This window comes from Cyprinodon tularosa, unplaced genomic scaffold, assembly GCF_016077235.1.
Source record: "Cyprinodon tularosa strain WSP-4 unplaced genomic scaffold, ASM1607723v1 ctg11, whole genome shotgun sequence".
Taxonomy (NCBI): domain Eukaryota; kingdom Metazoa; phylum Chordata; class Actinopteri; order Cyprinodontiformes; family Cyprinodontidae; genus Cyprinodon; species Cyprinodon tularosa.
Window position 1 is genome coordinate 1,001,904 of NW_024037893.1, and position 17,717 is coordinate 1,019,620.

The 17,717-nt window shown below is 37.3% G+C and overlaps 1 protein-coding gene across 7 annotated transcripts in view; it reads left to right on the forward strand.

Moving 5' to 3' along the window:
- Positions 1–1,175: 1,175 nt before the first annotated feature.
- The window catches only part of zmynd8 (zinc finger, MYND-type containing 8), a 42,900-nt gene continuing 26,358 nt past the window's right edge, over positions 1,176–17,717 (forward strand). For 4 of the 7 annotated variants that reach the window (XM_038295068.1, XM_038295102.1, XM_038295099.1 and 1 more), the window contains exons 1-2: positions 6,264–6,382; positions 16,509–16,582. In XM_038295068.1, the coding sequence (XP_038150996.1) occupies positions 6,369–6,382; positions 16,509–16,582 (88 nt within the window). In that variant the 5' untranslated portion in view covers positions 6,264–6,368. Of the gene's footprint in view, positions 1,281–6,263; positions 6,383–12,089; positions 12,610–16,508; positions 16,583–17,717 lie in introns of those variants that run through there. The other 3 variants (XM_038295082.1, XM_038295090.1, XM_038295073.1) reach the window with 3 other exon arrangements.

The following is a 17,717-nucleotide window of genomic DNA, read 5'->3' on the forward strand; positions in this document are numbered from 1 at the left end:
GTTTTTCATTTCTTTAAGATAATTTAATAAATTAAAATTTCATTTAATCAAAAAAATCCTTGTGTGGTCTCCTTTAATGTTACCCCACCAAGCAAGCCTGCAACAAAAATGGTTTCAATTTGTTATGCTACCTAGAAATCGGCCATAACAACTTTTACCTCATGCCAAAACACACATACACACATTACACATAAACTTCAAGTAGACTTGGATGATAAAAGAAACTTTCTTGGGGTTATCTGTCAAGCAGGGTAGTTTGCAACTGTAAGTGAGGAGAGAGTGACGGCCAAGGTTGGCCTGAGATCAACAGGACAAGTGTGAGGTTAAAGGCCTTGGGTGGGGTTGGGGTGATGTTCTTTAGTTGCTCTCGGCTGTGAGGAGAAACTTCTGTCTGCTGTTTTACGATTAAAATGGAGGTTAATTGTGAATTTATAAAAATGAAATGTGGATACCACAAAATGAAAGTAAAGTTTATTACAAATTCTCAGGAAAAAAAAGTAACATCATTCAGGTATGTCCTTGTTGCTCAAAACAGGGCTTTTAATTCTTAAGTTAATAAAGTCCTCAATTACATAAATGTTATAGCAGCTTTGTAGGTCTGACTGAGAGGAGAGACTACATTCCAATCAGTCCCATGGAGTCTGTTTGCGCCCCTTCCCCCACTAAACACGCTAACCTACACCCCCCACCCCCCTTAGTGTGAGATATTTTATCCCATTGGAAGGGACAAGTAGGGGGGGAGCTCCCTGCCACTTACCACACTTTGAAAGGACAGGAGATAACAGTTTGAAAGGACAGGAGATAGCCCCATTATCATTAATGTATTCAGACTGGTTTACCTGCAAACAGCCAGCAGCAAGGCTTTCTATCCACCCTCACCCCTCTTCTCAGACATCATTCAAAGCAGCATTTTAATTGACAAGTACTTTTTTTATTTAATTAAGTTCAGTTAAATAATTATTTATTAATCCTAAAGGGAAATTAAACGTTGTTCTAACTCTGTGTTGAAAATACTCCAGAAAACAAAACCACTACTGTTTTATACAACACATAAATATTTTGACCGAAGAAGAAAAAAAAAGGAACTGAACGTGGCTGAGTTTTTCAGCAGGGGAGTGAGACCGTAGCTCGTGCGCCATCTTGTGGTGATCTGAGCTCATTACCATACAGCCATTAGTGTCTGGTTTGGAGGGCAGCGGATCACTCTAGACACCGAACGGAATTTCTACTGTGGGAAAAATGATGAGTGCCTTATCACTGTAATACATTTCGTCTGTAAGGTGAAGATATATTCTTTTTATTTCTTAGTAAAATGTAGTCAACGCATTTTCGAGAAGTTAGTCAGGTTAGGGCTCGTGATGATTTGCACACGAGCGTGAGGCTGTAAAGTGGACAGAAAAATTATCCCTTTGAAATATTATCTTTATATAAGAAGTAAATAACTGTTTAAATTGAAATGTTCACCCTTTTAGTTATGGGTGATACAAAAAAAAATGTGGTTGGCATTTATAGGTTGCATCCAAGGACACAATGTAGAATAAATGTGCTACAAATCTAACCTATCTAATCATATATTTCTAAGATGTCACTTTATTTTGGTTAATTTTTGTTGGATTCTCTGGATTTTCTGTTTATGAGAACATTTCAGTGATTCAGAAAACAAAAGGAAATATTTGCATTCACAGTTTGTGACAATTATTTCTAAAACAATAAAAAAAAAATTTTAATTGAATATAATAGTTTAATTGAATATAATTGTATGATACCATTGTATTGCAACAGTTATGATTATTATATTATTTTACCACCAGATATAGCTTAATTTTACATGGAATGGATTTCACATTTGGTTTTGTTTTTTTGCTGATTAAGACAAATGAAGAAATGTTGCAGCTGCAGCAAATTAGCTGGATGGATGAACATTTATGATATCACTCCTGTTTCACTGCATTTTAGAGTTCATCTACTGAAGAAATCACTTTGACATGATTTGAGTTCTGTGATTATGGATGCGCTACAGGTCAGGAAGTGAATAACTGATGGATGTTGTCAGTAACATTGCTCTTGCAGGTTGTTAAGTTTGAGAAATGGTAATATTGGCCCCAAAATGTGCCAAGAAAATATCCTTCTCAACATTGCACCAACAGAAGCAAACTAAGTTGTTAATAGAAGGAAATATGGTCTCACGCTTTTAATGTTTGTTATCCAGGATCTACCTAAATGTTGCAGCTGAAATCAAAGCTGGGTGAAACTGCGAAACGTTTCTAATCTGGCATCATCTAGTTTTTGTCTGTAACGGCTAACATGGGTAACCAATGTGGACGTAAACTTCAGGAAGTCTTTACATCCTCAAATGCATCATGATGCTGCCTTGCTGATAAAGGGGCCAGCGAGTGTACGTATGAGCTGAGGAGATAAGTATGGTGTGTAGAAATCCATCTTAGACTTGTCTTTATATATTGATAAAACACTTTATAGTAGAGTATTTAGTTTCTTTACCTTTTAATTATTCACTTTTTTATTCTTACACCTTTTTCTAAGGTTCACATTTGTGCTACCATATTTTCTATAATCTTTTTGCTGCTGTAAACACCAAATTTTCCCCATTGTGGGACAATAAACTTATTTGATATTCTATTCTATTCTATTCCAATATCAGTCAGGTTTCAAACTGAATATAAATATCTGAACATTTAGGATAAGTGCACTAAAGAAAGAGCAGCCTGATTTTACATTTTGACAAATATATCTTAAAAAAGTAGAAACATAGATTAAATCTAGATATTCTGAAGTATACTAAGGATTGTTAATACTGTCTGCTGTATGATGTTAAACAAGTGAATATTAAACAGAAAGAAAGACAGGAGCAGTACACCCTTGGAGAAAAACTGTGATCAGTGTTTGGTGGAGAAGGAGGGGTTGCATGATGAGTTTCTATGGCTTAGTTTGAGTTCAGTAATCTTATGAAGTCAGTTTAGAAGCTGTTGAGAAACCTGGCTGCTGTGCTTTGCAGGCTATGGGGTGTCTTCCCAGATCCTAGAGCTGGAAACAGGCTGTGGTGTGGGTTTCCATGGTGATGTTTTAGGATCTGGTCATGCAGAGTTTTTCCTGTTTGTCTTTCACTATTCTACATGAAGGTTAATTTGCATCAATATTTTTTCTGCTCTCCTCACCACTCACAGCAGGACCTTACAGTCAGAGACATAATATTACAGAGATGCAACTGGTCAGAAAGTGTTAGATGCCCCTTCCTCCTCTGGCTCAATATGCTCACGCTGCTTAGCTTTCCTTGCCAGAACTTTTACGTGATGGATCGAGGTCAGGTTGTCCATTATCTCGCCAGGAACTCAGCAAAGCTGACCCTTTCCACTGCTGTCAATCAGAAGAGATGGTTGCCTCCTCTTAATGTTAATGAAGAGCTCCTTGATCTTCTTGACATTCAGAAGGAGGTGGCCTGTTTTGCATGAGACCACCAGGAGCTTCACCTCCTCCATATAAGGGGTCTCATCATTGACGATGTTGTCCACGACTTCGTTGTTGTCCTCAGAATTCACAGTGGCCTGTAGACATAGGACAGGTCAATGAGGGATAATCACGGGGTCATTATGTTGCGTCTTACCCACAAGAAGTCAGTACGGTCTTTATTCTTGCTTCACAAAGTGAGGCACTTGTATATAAACACACAGCTCCTTCACAACAACCTCCAGCAAATCAACTTTATCCTGCAAAAACAAAAAAAAAAACAATAAAAAAAAATGCTAATTGGTTTTAAGTTTAAATACTGAGATTGCCGAATTTAGACAACAAATCTGTATGTAGTTTATTTTTGTATATTGTGACTTTTGCTTCAGATAAAATAACTGTTAAACATGGCATATTTCAAATATATTTATGGGTGAGTCATCAGAATGATACAAGGAGAGAATGCCGAACACTTACTAGCATGCATTGAATGCTTTGTGGAAAAGTATCTTATGGTGATGACAGTTTCCAGATTTTGCATACATAGTCTGTTGTTTGGCCTAAAAATCTTTCTCTGAGTGACCTGAAACATTTCTCCATTCATCCCTCTTTTAGTTAATATGAAGTGCATTAATATAAAAGGCAAAACAGCCCACAATATGATGTTCCTTCCTGCAAACTTTTATTGCATACCACTTATTGCAGTTCCTCAGGTCTGCTGTTGGATCCTTTTTTTGCTGCTAGTTTAGTGAAATTGTGCTCTTTATCCTGTAAGATTGTTGGATCTATCAATAGTCACCAGAACAATTAAGTCTTAATGCAAAAGTTTTGCAAGACTTTTTGGTGATATTTTGCTTTTATCAATTGTAGCTACCAAACTGTGCCATACCTTGGTAGTGATAAACCTTTTTTTAGGCAGTCATTTAATGCTAAACCTCCTGCTGTCAATTTGAAATTAGCATCAGGGATGCTTTCTTCTACAGCATATGGACAAATTTCAGTGTCTTGTAAACGTATCCCTGGTTTTATCTATTTTTGTCATAGTACTTTTGTTTTTAGTGATATTAGGTATGGATTTTCTCTTATTGGCTTGATTACAAATGTTTAAACTTAAAACATTCATGTGCTAAATACCTATTTTTTCTGTCATTCGTTTTTAAAGAGACACATCTCAAAAGTATGTCCAAATCTTTATGACTTTTTTATGGAATCAAGACAGTCATTAAATTTTTTTTTTGACCGATGGTGTAGGCTCAGCCTTAGGAGAAGCAAACTATTTGCTTTGCTTCACATTTGGCTTTGAACCACTCCAGGATCAAGGATTTAAAGGAGAAGTCCTGTCATATTCAGAATTTAAACTTCTAAAGAACATGAAATATGAAATGATAAGACAAGAAGAAATTTTATTTCTTTCGATGTGCTTTACCGCAGACATCCATGTTTGTCTAAGAACACTACTGCCCCCTACTGGTTTGTGATGTCACAGTGCGGTATTGGCTGTTGATCAAGTCCTAATGCTGTATCTGGTGTTTGTCACAACGCGCGGTGATCCAACTCGTCTTGAAAACATTCTTCTTCAAAATGTTGGCTACATATGACATGTTTTTCTCTATGGCCAGAAATTTCAATGGCAAATCCTCCCTCTTCAAGTGCAATCTAACGACGAACCTGTTGAGGATCATGAATCGGAAAGTTGAAATAACACTTTTTTTCCCACTTTTACCCGATTTATTACAATAAGATTGAGGTGTTACTATATTTGGGCAAAAATTGCCACTCCCAGACTCAGTGATTGCAAAGAAAATTTATGTTTTTTTTTATTTCTTTACAGATTAAAGCTAAATTAATTAAATCACTGCGAACATATTCGTTTTCGGTATAGAAAATTATCCATTGAGTATTCCTTACTGACCGTACTTCTCCTTTAAGATTTGAAAACGACCTGGCTGCTTTTAAAAAAGCAAAGATGAGACCCTGAAGTTTCTGAAGCAGACAACCTGAGATTGTTATTCTGTTCATGAACACAGCATAAGCAGTTACAAGGCACAACCCTGGCTGATTTCCAGCTGCATATAGCAAAACTCAGCTTGGCTAGAGGACCCTAAACTGGCAAACACTCTGGCGTCGAGGTAGTGGCAGTCAGCAGCTAAAGAGCACTCCATTAACGAGGTAACCCCTTGCAGGTGTGTGAGGAGGGGAATCAGAACCAGGCGCCCCCTGGTGGAGGAAGGAAGACAAACACACAAAAACACAGACCACACAGACTGGAGTCCTAACAAGATGGAGGAGTAAAAAACAGTAAAAGTATTTTTCCCCCTCAAATGTTAGCTTTTGATGGGGCGTTCAACAAAGCCACCAAGTGAAATTTCAGTTCAACCAGCAAAACTATCAATATGAGACGAATCACATGATCTTATTAATTTGCATCTTTATATTAGCACATTTTTTAAACCTGTTAAACAAGAGTTTGAGCTTTATTGTTAATATCATTGCTGGATTTATTTTTAGAGGAAATCTGTTGGTCATATCCTTTCAAATAAAACACAGACATGTTGCCATTTCTATTAAGAGTTTCAATAAATGTTTCCTTTCTGGCAACAGTATTTAAAAGAAGGGTGTTGTCTTTTAAGATGCTCTGCACATTCAGTGGCTGAGCACAGGTATCATGGCCTGGCTTGAGTTGCATTCTTTCACTTCATGTTAAACAAAAGACAAGCAGCCCGGAAATGGACTAGCCAATCAGCAGCTGTGTTACATGTGCTGTGAATGCACAGCCAGTATCAGCGTGGCTTTAATCACAACAGTGGAGTCAGACAGCTTGGAGAGAATTGCCGTGCTGCAGGGTGAGGGCTGACAGGGCTGTCCTCCATGTTTTAACAAGCACTGACATATCACAGTTTTTAGCCATGCAGCCACAGAGGTAAGCCCTACTTTCTTTCTTTGTTTTTTTTTTTACTTTGCTGAAAGAACACCAGTTAAATGCTGGATCACCGTCTGCATAACAGTACAGGTTTCTTTGAAAGAAAGGGTGAAAGAAAAATATAATGTAATCCTAATCTATCTGTGTATAAATGAGCATAGTGAGACCAGCAAAGCAGTTTTTACCTACTGATGATAAAAGCCTGTTTTCCAGTAATGTTGAGAATGTTGCATTACAGCTGTGTCGGGCCTATGCTGTCAGGGTGGTAGAGCCTCTAAGTTAAGCAAGAAGGATGGAAGAGACAGGCAGCAATGCAGAGTGGTGTTCCAGAGGAATTAACAGATGGGTATCTGTCAACACAGCAAGTTTATTTAGGCTTCAAACTAGAAAGGCTGCAAGACAGCAGGGTGGTTCATTGTTAGACTTTTTTCAACTCAATATGATTTATATGATTGGCTTACTTTTTCCACATTTTGTCAATTTACATTTTTAATTTAAAAGCCCACGTGAGTTTTACTAGCAAACAAAAACAAAATGTTTTTTTAAGGGTCTGATAAAATAATGTGTATATATCTATGTGTGCATATATATTTATATCCATTTTAACCTTTTTTTCATCTTCATTGAAATTTAAGGTGTTGTTGACTGGTGGAAAATTTCTGTAAAGTTTAGAGCTGAGTATCGCCACACTTTTATCATTTCTGCCTGCCTGTTTAGTGGAACAGGTTTCAACGATTGCGATGCAGGTCTCTGGGGTCGAAGAAGGTGGGGATAGTTAAGGGGATATTATAGTGAAGGCATTGCCCGAGGCCTTCCGCTCCCAAGGCTAGCCTAAAAAAGAAGAACAAACATGCATCCGGGGCATTCAAAATATTGGAAGAGAATAAAGACTTTTCGTTCCAACAAAAACTTCTTTGGCCTTTGTTTCCCAACCCAAAAAGGAATATCAGTAGCAGTGCTTCACTTACTGTGTTTATCCAACAAATTTAATTCCTACTTGTAGGAGCCTATTATTTTTTGTTATGAATAAAAATGTTTTTTTGCATAATCTAGCCAAGTTTATTTTACTTTATTGTTTAATATCTGTTATGAGATTATGTTTTTTGGTTATTTAGTCATGTTCCTTTATTTTTGGTTAGTTATGATTAATTTAGGTTCCTTATTTTTTATAAATAGGCAGTCAATCATAGGACCGGCATGCATCCTGGTGGGCGTATGGTTTTTACCAGCGCAAGAGAAACATGGAGGAAATGTTTGTCTTTTTGTTTGCTTGCCTGAGGAAAAATAAACTGACAAAACTAAAGGAGTTTACCTGGAACATTTTTTCTTTTGCCTGCGTAAAATAAGTCCATGGTGCATCTGTGGCCTTTGTGGATTTACACTTTTTTGAGCCATCAAAGCTGGGCCGCAACACTGCTTATACTTAGAACCTGGACTTTTTCAGTTGAGTGCTTCAAATCTTGACTTTACCCGAGTCCTCAATAGGCACCGTCTGCAAGCTTTATCCTATCCCTGTCCATGTGTGGGTTTTTCTTGGGAACTCCAGTTTCCTACCCTAAATCCGTTGTCAGACGTTGACGATTTAGCCAGCGTATGCCTGATGCACGAAAAATCTTGCAAAAAAACTGGCATGCATTGGATAAGTTAGGGGTCAGTTTTGTATAAGTTATGAGCACGCTGAAGCACGTTGACGTGCGCCAAGTACGTCCAGAAATTTTAGGCATGCTGATATTACTTCTATGACAAATAATAACATTGCAACAGTAAAATATAATATAAAAGTATAATATAATAATATTCCAAGAATAAAGACGAAAAGAAACTATTTTAATTAAGAGCTGTCTTCCCACCGTGTTAAAATGTTGGGCTCAGGCTGACACCCCATTCTGGTTGAGCCAATCAATTTTGATAATTGCTTATCCTATTACAACTTTACTCTGGTAAGAATACAATTTTATTCTTATATGACTTTATTCACAATATTAAAAAAATATTTGGCCAAAAAGGTAGCCTGACGTAGTCCTACTCAATTTTAGTCAGAATATGAGTCTGATACTGCTCCATAGAGCTGTGATTATGGGGCGTGTTTTGAACGAACCAGGAAAAAGAATGCCTCTGCACTCAATTGGATAGACGTACAACCAATAAGAGCAACGGAGTGCGTGACGTATGTTAAGCAACGCATAGTTGTTGTCAACAAAAATCAAAGCGTGCAGTTTCACGCCTAGAATAAGAAGATGAGCCTTGATCGCGTTTCTCTGTTCCTCTTTTAAAATTAATTTGCTGTCGATATCTTCTAGAACAGACCTAATAGCAGAATCTACACACCTCAACTCTCCGGCGGCAGCCATTGTTGTTGTCACCCAAGCGCACTTTGGTCACGTGGTTGATTACGTTACTGTTGATCATCTGTCCATCATAGTATAAAGCCCGCCCTGACAATTTGATTGGATCGCCTGACAGTGGGCGATAATACTCGCGCTACTATGGAGCAGAGCCAGACCGAACTTCCCGACCTCAAACCTTGTGGGCGGGACTAATTTCGGAATGGCACCCAGGCTACCAAAAAGGTGCATTCAGACGAAACACGATTTAACCACGTCGGAGTTCACCGTTGTGCATTTCAGGTGCACAGTGTTTATACCATGGCCCTATATTGTCAAATTTCTGCCAAAAACCAGAACAGAGTATTAAGCAATCACATAGTGCAATTGTCAGTCACAACTATGCATTTAATAACTAAGAAACTTAAGAACACAGGTGTGATCGCGGACGTTCTATATATTTTTCTGCTCTTCTATAAAAACGACGCTCACTCGCTGTGTTTAGGGTGCATTTCTGTCCGTTGGGGTAGTTCCTATTTGGATAGCTCTGATTAGCCAGATTTTTAGCTCTTATCCGGTGGCTTTTTGAACAAAGTAACCTCCCCTTCGCCTTTTAAGTACGATTTTGACATTCTCTGTCCCTGCTAGCTCATAGTCACGTGGTTCATGGAGCTCTCAATAGTTCCAAATATTACAGAACTGACAGTTTGAGTGGCTTCTAGCTGAGCAAAACAGGAAAAAAAGAATACGTTTGCTGTTGCCTTCGTGATTTAATATGTTCTGATTACTTCTCTGACTATGCATATCAATATTAGTGATGGCAGGGACATCTATTGTGGTTCTGGGCTAAAATTTTGACTGGAATGAGATTACATATTATAAAATACAAAGAGGCCAGTATGACAAAAATGAAAAACAAACAATTTATTAGGGTGGAATCATACAGTTAGATAAGAGAAACAAGACTACACTGAAAAAAGCGAGGCCCCACTCCAGATTCTAACAAGGTCATAAAATTTTATTGATTTAGCAACACTGACCTCTGCTGGCAGGCACTCCCCTCCTGTCTCCAACATTTAAAGTAATCAGGAACAGCTTTTAAATTGATTTCTTAAAATCATCAACCTTGTGAGCAGCCAGGACCATACATCAAGCAAGCTGAGGAGCAAAAACGGCAAAGTGGGGGATGGGGAAATACAAAGAGGGTTCTACGTTGCTCCTACAAAAATGTAATCAATCACATGCTCCAATGTGGGCCACACATGATACAGCCCACAGTTTACCTCAAGAAGGGTGGCCCTTTAATGATATAGGAATACTTTAAGAGCACTTCAAAATTAGACAGGACATTATTCAATGTCATAACCTCAGATTTCAGTTCATGTTAAGTGGAACTTTTCTGCAGTGTTTTAAGTAATGATGTCAAATTGGAAGGAAAATGATACATGCTTGGATGATAGATTTTAAAGATCCCAATTATCTGTGAAGTGAGGGAGTTCCTACCACCTTACTTTCAAAAGATTGTAGAAATTGGGGAAGCGTTCTAGAGCGCACTGAACATCCCACACCCCACCCCACCATCCAGTGTTAGTCTTGACTGCTGAGTGTCAGCCATTTTACAAAGCTTCCCCTTTCAGTCGCTCTGCCCCAAACCAGTGGTGATTTGTATGTATGACAGAAGGAAAGAAGGTTGGAAGAATTTTTTACAGAGAGAATCTCTACCCAAATTGCTTGACTGATTTATGCCAATATAAAAGGGTGCTGTGTATCTGAATCCGCTGCCTTAAATATTTTATTACATTGCTTATCCTTAGAGTTTATTGTTGTAAAGTGAAATGGGAATTGTGATATTCATTCCAGAAATGTTCAAAAACAATCCACTGATTTTGTTTTTCAAGTTTGAAGACATTTCACTTCCCATCCAGGAAGCTTTTTCCCATTCAACTGACTATGACCTGGATGAATGAGAATCTTCACCAGCAATTTGTGACATATTATGGTGATATCTAGAAAAGAACTGGGTGGATCTGTTTCGTGGCTGATTTGTTGAATTCAGTGCTGCTTAAGCTTGAGTTAATGTTTAGTGTTATGATTCCTATGCACTGCATGCACTTTTAGCCTATTTAGTCTGATATCTGTGTTTAAAGTCGTAGGGAAGCGACTGTTCCAACAGTTGCAGTTCCGAATTCTCCAGAATGGTGCCTGACTTTACATGAGTGAATAGAGTGAATGTGATTGGTCGATTATCAAGGGGGCGGGAAGCATCTTTCTAACCAGTTAGCAATTTACTGCTAGTAGGTTCCCAATGGGAAATTACATTGGGACCGAATAGCACTTAGCAACGCCACTGTCAAGGAACGCTTGTTGTGGAAGAGGGCATAACAGGGCTTTTACTTCACACTTATCCTTGGGGTGTTTTTGGATGTCAGGTGACAGGTTTGGGAAGCTAAGTATCACTTAGATTTTTTTGGTTGCATGCTACAGTTGGTTGCAGGTGTGTGCATTTAAGTATCTTGGTATCCTATTCTGAAGGTTATGGTAGGATGGAGCAGTTAATGTGTTAACCCCCCTGCATTAATGTGGGTGTTAGTCTAGCCTGTTATAGCTCAGCCAAAAAGCGAACCTACATACCTTTATATAACCTAGAAAAATAAAACAAATAAACGGGTTGGAGGTTTGGTAACTGGATGTAAAGCCCCTGCTCCTCGATATGGGAAGAAATGGGGTAGAGGTGGTTCTGCTATTAAGGATTTAGATACCTCCTGGGAACCTCACTAAAAATCTGAGGTGGACTCAAGTCATCCACATCTGCTTACATATTCCTTCAGGTATGGAAATCCCTGGGATCCTAGGAATGAGCTTAGTAACTGGGGGAACGGATTAATATGGTTTCTCTTCCTGGACCTCTTACAACTGCAGTATAACCTGGCAAATGTGGATAACATTGAGTATTTGGACTTAATTACCAGAGATATGTGCTACATCATATAAAAAAGAAAGATCTTAGACATTTAAACATGAATCAGAGGCATCAGAGGTAGTTTTAAGATTTAACACCATACAGGTCGGGAGATTCTGATGATTTTCCCAGTTTTTGAAGTGCATTTGTGGCGCTAATGCTTCTATATGTTTTTTGGAATGACACATAATTGAAAAATAGTCCATCCTCTTAGATATGTATGCAGGAATGGAATCCAGATGACTTAATATACAGTAATGGTGTAGAAGTATTTTATAGAGATTGCTGTTATTCTTTCCAACTGCCTCAGCTGTCTGGCCTCTTTGACATTTCCAGGCCGGTGTTTGGACCACTGCTACATGTCCACATGCTGAGGCATATAATAAACTGCATGTGGTCCTTGACAGATGATTAGTATGGAGCTGTGTGTGCAGCGGCGAGAGAGAGACAGAGGGAGAAAGGGAGAGAGAGACTGTTTCTCCAAAATGGATGCCACACACATACACTGATTGCGACTAGTGCCGTGTGTGGGGGGGTGATCTGATCTTCTCTTTGTCAAGCTTTTAGCTCTAAAGCTAATGCATCTATTCAAAAGGTTCACAGCTTGTGGATGTCTGTGTAAGGTTTCAAGGGGAAATTCTGTGGCTACGGTAAGCATCAGTCCTCTCTGCATTGCAGCAGTATGGTTGAGGAAAGCGAGGAGCAGAGAGCCTGTGTTGCACACCGAGCACAGCACCCAATCAGGTACCTCCATATCGTACCCAAGCCAATCGGCAGCTTGCAGCTGAGGTTAAAGATTGACAATTGCAGGAGAGAACAGCAGGAAGAGAAGGCCTTCTGGGAAACCTGGACCTATCTTTTTTCCCCTCATCCCCCGGCGTTCTCAATTATTGATAAAGAGAAAACAATAGGCCGAAGATTCTTTGAGTAAGAGAGGAAAAAAGGTATGCCGATTATTTCCTTCACTAAGGCATGATTGTTATGAGAAAGGTGGGTGTGGATAGTGGTGTGTCAATAAGTTGGACTGAGCAGATCCATTAAAATATTTGAAATATTTAATCAGGATGTACTTTATTGATTGATTGCCTTTTCATCTCTCTCTCTTACTGATTGTTTGTTTTATTTGGATCCCCATTAGCTTCAGCATAAGCTAAAAGCTATTCTTACTGGGGTCATCCAATCCTCCATGTGACAATACAGTTTATTACATCACATCACACACTATAAACATAAGTCATTCACACAAAATTAATGCATAATTTACCATTGATCACTAAAATAATAACGATGAAGTAAATAAATAAATGAGAAACATAATTAAAATAAAATATTGCTATTCCAAATAGATCTATATCAAAGAATAAGTTAACAAGAACCCTACAACAGTATCTCCTTAATTAAATTAATATTAACAATCTACATTTCTTTGAAGATAATACTTTTTAAGTGAAGTTTTGAAACCATACAGAGTGTTTTGTTGTTTGATAGTATTTGGGAGTAAATTCCATTCACATAATACCCTGTACCTAACTGAGCATTGAACTGATTTGGTTTTAACTCTAGGTAAAATAAAAGTGCCTTCTACTGCATATGTCGTTGGATAACAATGCGTATCGATGCTGAAGGGTAGTTTTGTATATACAGTAAAAGGTGTTTTATTTGTTATAACATTATATAAAATACCATTACTGAATACACCAATCTATTGTTAACTTTTAACCATTAAAAAGCGAACATGCCTTCTGAACCCACTTGTTGTACAGGTGCTGGTCATAAAATTAGAATATCATGAAAAAGTAGATTGATTTCAGTAATTCCATTTAAAAAGTGAAACTTGTATATTATATTCATACATTACATACAAACTCATATATTTCAGATGTTTATTTTGTTTAATTTTGATGATTACAAATGACAACAAATGAAAATCTCAAATTCATCATATCAGAAAATTAGAATATTACTGAAGACCAATAAAAACAAAGGATTTATAGAAATGTTGGCCAACTGAAAAGTATGAACATGAAAAGTATGAGCATGTACAGCACTCAGTATTTAGTTGGGCCTCCTTTGGCCTGTATTACTGCAGCAATGCGGCGTGGCATGGAGTCGATCAGTCTGTGGCACTGCTCAGGTGTTATGATAGCCCAGGTTGCTCTAATAGTGGCTTTTAGCTCTTCTGAATTGTTGGGTCTGGTGTATTGCATCTTCTTCTTCACAATACCCCATAGATTTTCTATGGGGTTAAGGTCAGGAGAGTTTGCTGGCCAATTAAGAACAGGGATACCATGGTCCTTCAACCAGGTACTGGTAGCTTTGGCACTGTGTGCAGGTGCCAAGTCCTGTTGGAAAATGAAATCTGCATCTCCAAAAAGTTGGTCAGCTGCAGGAAGCATGAAGTGCTCTAAAACTTCCTGGTATGTGGCTGCGTTGACCCTGGACCTCAGAAAACACAATGGACCAACACCAGCAGATGACATGGCACCCCAAACCATCACTGACTGTGGAAACTTTACACTGGACTTCAAGCAACGTGGATGAAGTGCCTCTCTTCTTTTCCTCCAGACTCTGGGACCTTGATTTCCAAAGGAAATGCAAAATTTACTTTCATCAGAGAACATGACTTTGGACCACTCACCAGCAGTCCAGTCCTGTTTCTCTTTAGCCCAGGCAAGACGCTTCTGACGCTGTCTGTGGTTCAAGAGTGGCTTGACACAAGGAATGCGACAGCAGAAACCCATGTCTTTCATACGTCTGTGTGTGGTGGTTCTTGAAGCACTCACTCCAGCTGCAGTCCACTCTTTGTGAATCTCCCCCACATTTTTGAATGGGTTTTGTTTCACAATCCTCTCCAGGGTGTGGTTATCTCTCTTGCTTGTACACTTTTTTCAACCACATCTTTCCCTTCCCTTCGCCTCTCTATTAATGTGCTTGGACACTGAGCTCTGTGAACAGCCAGCCTCTTTAGCGATGACCTTTTGTGTCTTGCCCTCCTTGTGCAAGGTGTCGATGGTCGTCTTTTGGACAACTGTCAAGTCAGCAGTCTTCCCCATGATTGTGTAGCCTATAGAACTAGACTGAAAGACCATTTAAAGGCTTTTGCAGGTGGTTTGAGTTAATTAGCTGATTAGAGTGTGGCACCAGGGGCCATCAATTTTGAACCTTTTCACAATATTCTAATTTTCTGATATGATGAATTTGAGATTTTCATTTGTTGTCATTTGTAATCATCAAAATTAAACAAAATAAACATCTGAAATATATGAGTTTGTATGTAATGTATGAATATAATATACAAGTTTCACTTTTTAAATGAAATTACTGAAATCAATCTACTTTTTCATGATATTCTAATTTTATGACCAGCACCTGTATTGTGTGTTGTTTCTATTTTACTTGGCTGCACATGGTGGTGTTCCTAATATTAATGCGGTCCAGGCGGGTTAATTTTAGAGGTCAGCAGAGCCAGTTTAAGGCATTAAGACAGGTGTTTGTTCATGGGCTTTCTTGACTTTAGCTATTTCGAAGTGTAGGAGGAGATATGAGACATCTTGTTCCTTTGTCTGAACTAGAGGAAACATCTTAATCGGGTGTTTTTCAGCTGAGAGGGATTTAAACAAAAACCATCAGAACAGCTCGATCAGCTTTGGTCCAGAATATGCTTGGTAGTGTCAATAAATAAAATCAAACTTAAACATGTTTGACTGACGTTAGAAAAAAAACAAACCTGTTGAGCACATCTTTGATGGAGGTGCTTGGCACCATCACAGGGTTTTTCTCTTTTGGTATATTGTCTGCAAAATGGCAGTAGATAGTTTTGTCACCTGTAAACAGTCCTGCTGCTGGATCTTTTATGTTGAGAACAATCTTTTTTTTTTTTTTTTTACTTAACCTTTATTATTCTCTAGTTTCATGAAATGTCAGAATTTAAAAATGGCTAAATTGTTACAATTTTTTTCATATAACTTTAGTCTCTTAACGATATAAATATATCAGGGTTATTGTGATGAAATTGATATAGGTCTATTAATTAATTAATGATATGCAAATATGTAAGTGTAAGGCAACTCACCATTAGTAAAACCAAGAGCATAAATGTGATAACCAAAATCACTATTATGTTGATTGGAAGCATTGACATACATACTTATATTTGATAGATAGATAGATAGATAGATAGATAGATAGATAGATAGATAGATAGAAGCTGTAAGGTAAACAAACTTAAACTCTTTTAGATTATGTACGTATGTTTTTCAGACATGAGGACTACTTATGCTGCTTCCTTCTCTGTGTTATTTAATACACAAATACTATTTGTCAAGGTAAAAAGTCCCAAAAAGGCAACATTTAACACCTAAGTTGGTTGATACTATATCTCGGTTTAAATGAATACCAGTGGGTTTTTAATAGTTTGTCATATACACTTTATTTAATACCATCTGGGGATGTCGCGATACATCTTTTTAATTGATTGATACTTATATTGACCTGATACAATACCGGAACAAATACCTACTTTTAGTTCCCACTTTGAAGTGTGTAATGTTAGAAAAAGCTTATTTAAGTAACAGTGAGCATAAATAAGTTTAATGGAAGAGTCAATGCAATTTACATACCAGCTACAAAATTAGACAAATGTTATCATGTAAAATATTACACTATATATTTTACCAATTTAAAATCTAGCGAACATGATTTTCTTTTTTTTATATTGAGATATTGGTTTAAACTGATGTACTGGAAATATAGCGCAATTAATTTTTGATAATACTTTCATCAGTAACTTATAGCAAAGTCATGATTAGATGGGATAAATACTAAGGTGCCATCTGTTTGTCAGTGTTACAGAGGAGGAGGGAAAAACAGAAAAACATCCCGAAGCAGGAGGAATGGAGATCTCTACCAGATCAAAAGGTAAGTGCAGCCAGGTTTTAATGAGAACTGCCTGAATAGGTTGGTTAAACACACAAGTATTTACACCGCAGCATGTACTCACTGATCATGACCATTTTATATGTCCGATATTTCTCAGACTGTCTGAATCTTAAGAATCATCTTAAAGGAGTCTGATCATTCTCCTCAAATTATGGCTTCAATAGTTTTGTCCACGGAGCTTTCACCAGTTGGATAGTTTCTCATTTTTGGGTCATTTGCTGTAAACCTAAAGGGCATTTTGTGTGGAAATGCCAATGTTAATATTTGAAGAGGTATACCTAGAAATTTGGTATTAGTCATGTAAAAAAAATGTCTTATTTGTGTTTTGTTCTGATTGTTGACTTTTGATGTTCCGATGAAAGTTCACCTTGTTGTTTCCAGAGGTGTCAAGTAACAAAGAACAATTGCTTTGTTGCCTTACTTAGGTAGAAAAATTTTGTCTTTTTTTGGATAAGTTTTTAATTCTACTCCTAACATTTTTTAAATAGAGTTAATTTTTTTTGTCATATAGGCTCATTTGCATTATGGCCTGTTGGTATTTAATAAACAAAAAAAAAAAAAAAACATCTAAATAATGTTTAATCCAGACAATTAATTTCTGTGTGGTACTGCAATAACTAGTGGTTACCAAAATAAATAGTTTAAGATACTGCAAACTTATATTTTACACTGTTTTCCATACAAATAAGAAAAATAACTATAAGAAAGTTATAATCCATAACTGTAGTAAAATGTTCCTTCAATAGGGTAGTGCAGTAGCCAATATAAGGTTTAAAGCATCCGTCCTTAACATTTTTGCCTGCATTACTTTTATAGGTATAGAAAAATTGTACTTTTACACTTTTCCTTGAGTAAAAAGCTTAAGTTGATATTTTAAGATTTTTTTTTAAACAATAGGATTTATACTTCTACTTGAGTAATGAACTTGAATAAACTTAGTTGTTTCACTGCGGCGTAGCACATCCATTTAGGTACAAAAAATGTTTTCATCTTTTTTTAAACCGTTTTCTCAAACAATAATACTCTTTGATGCCATATTTTAAGTGAAATACAGAGCAAAACAAATGAACAAAGTCAATAAATCAAAGAGTAGATCGGTTACAGAAAATAAAAT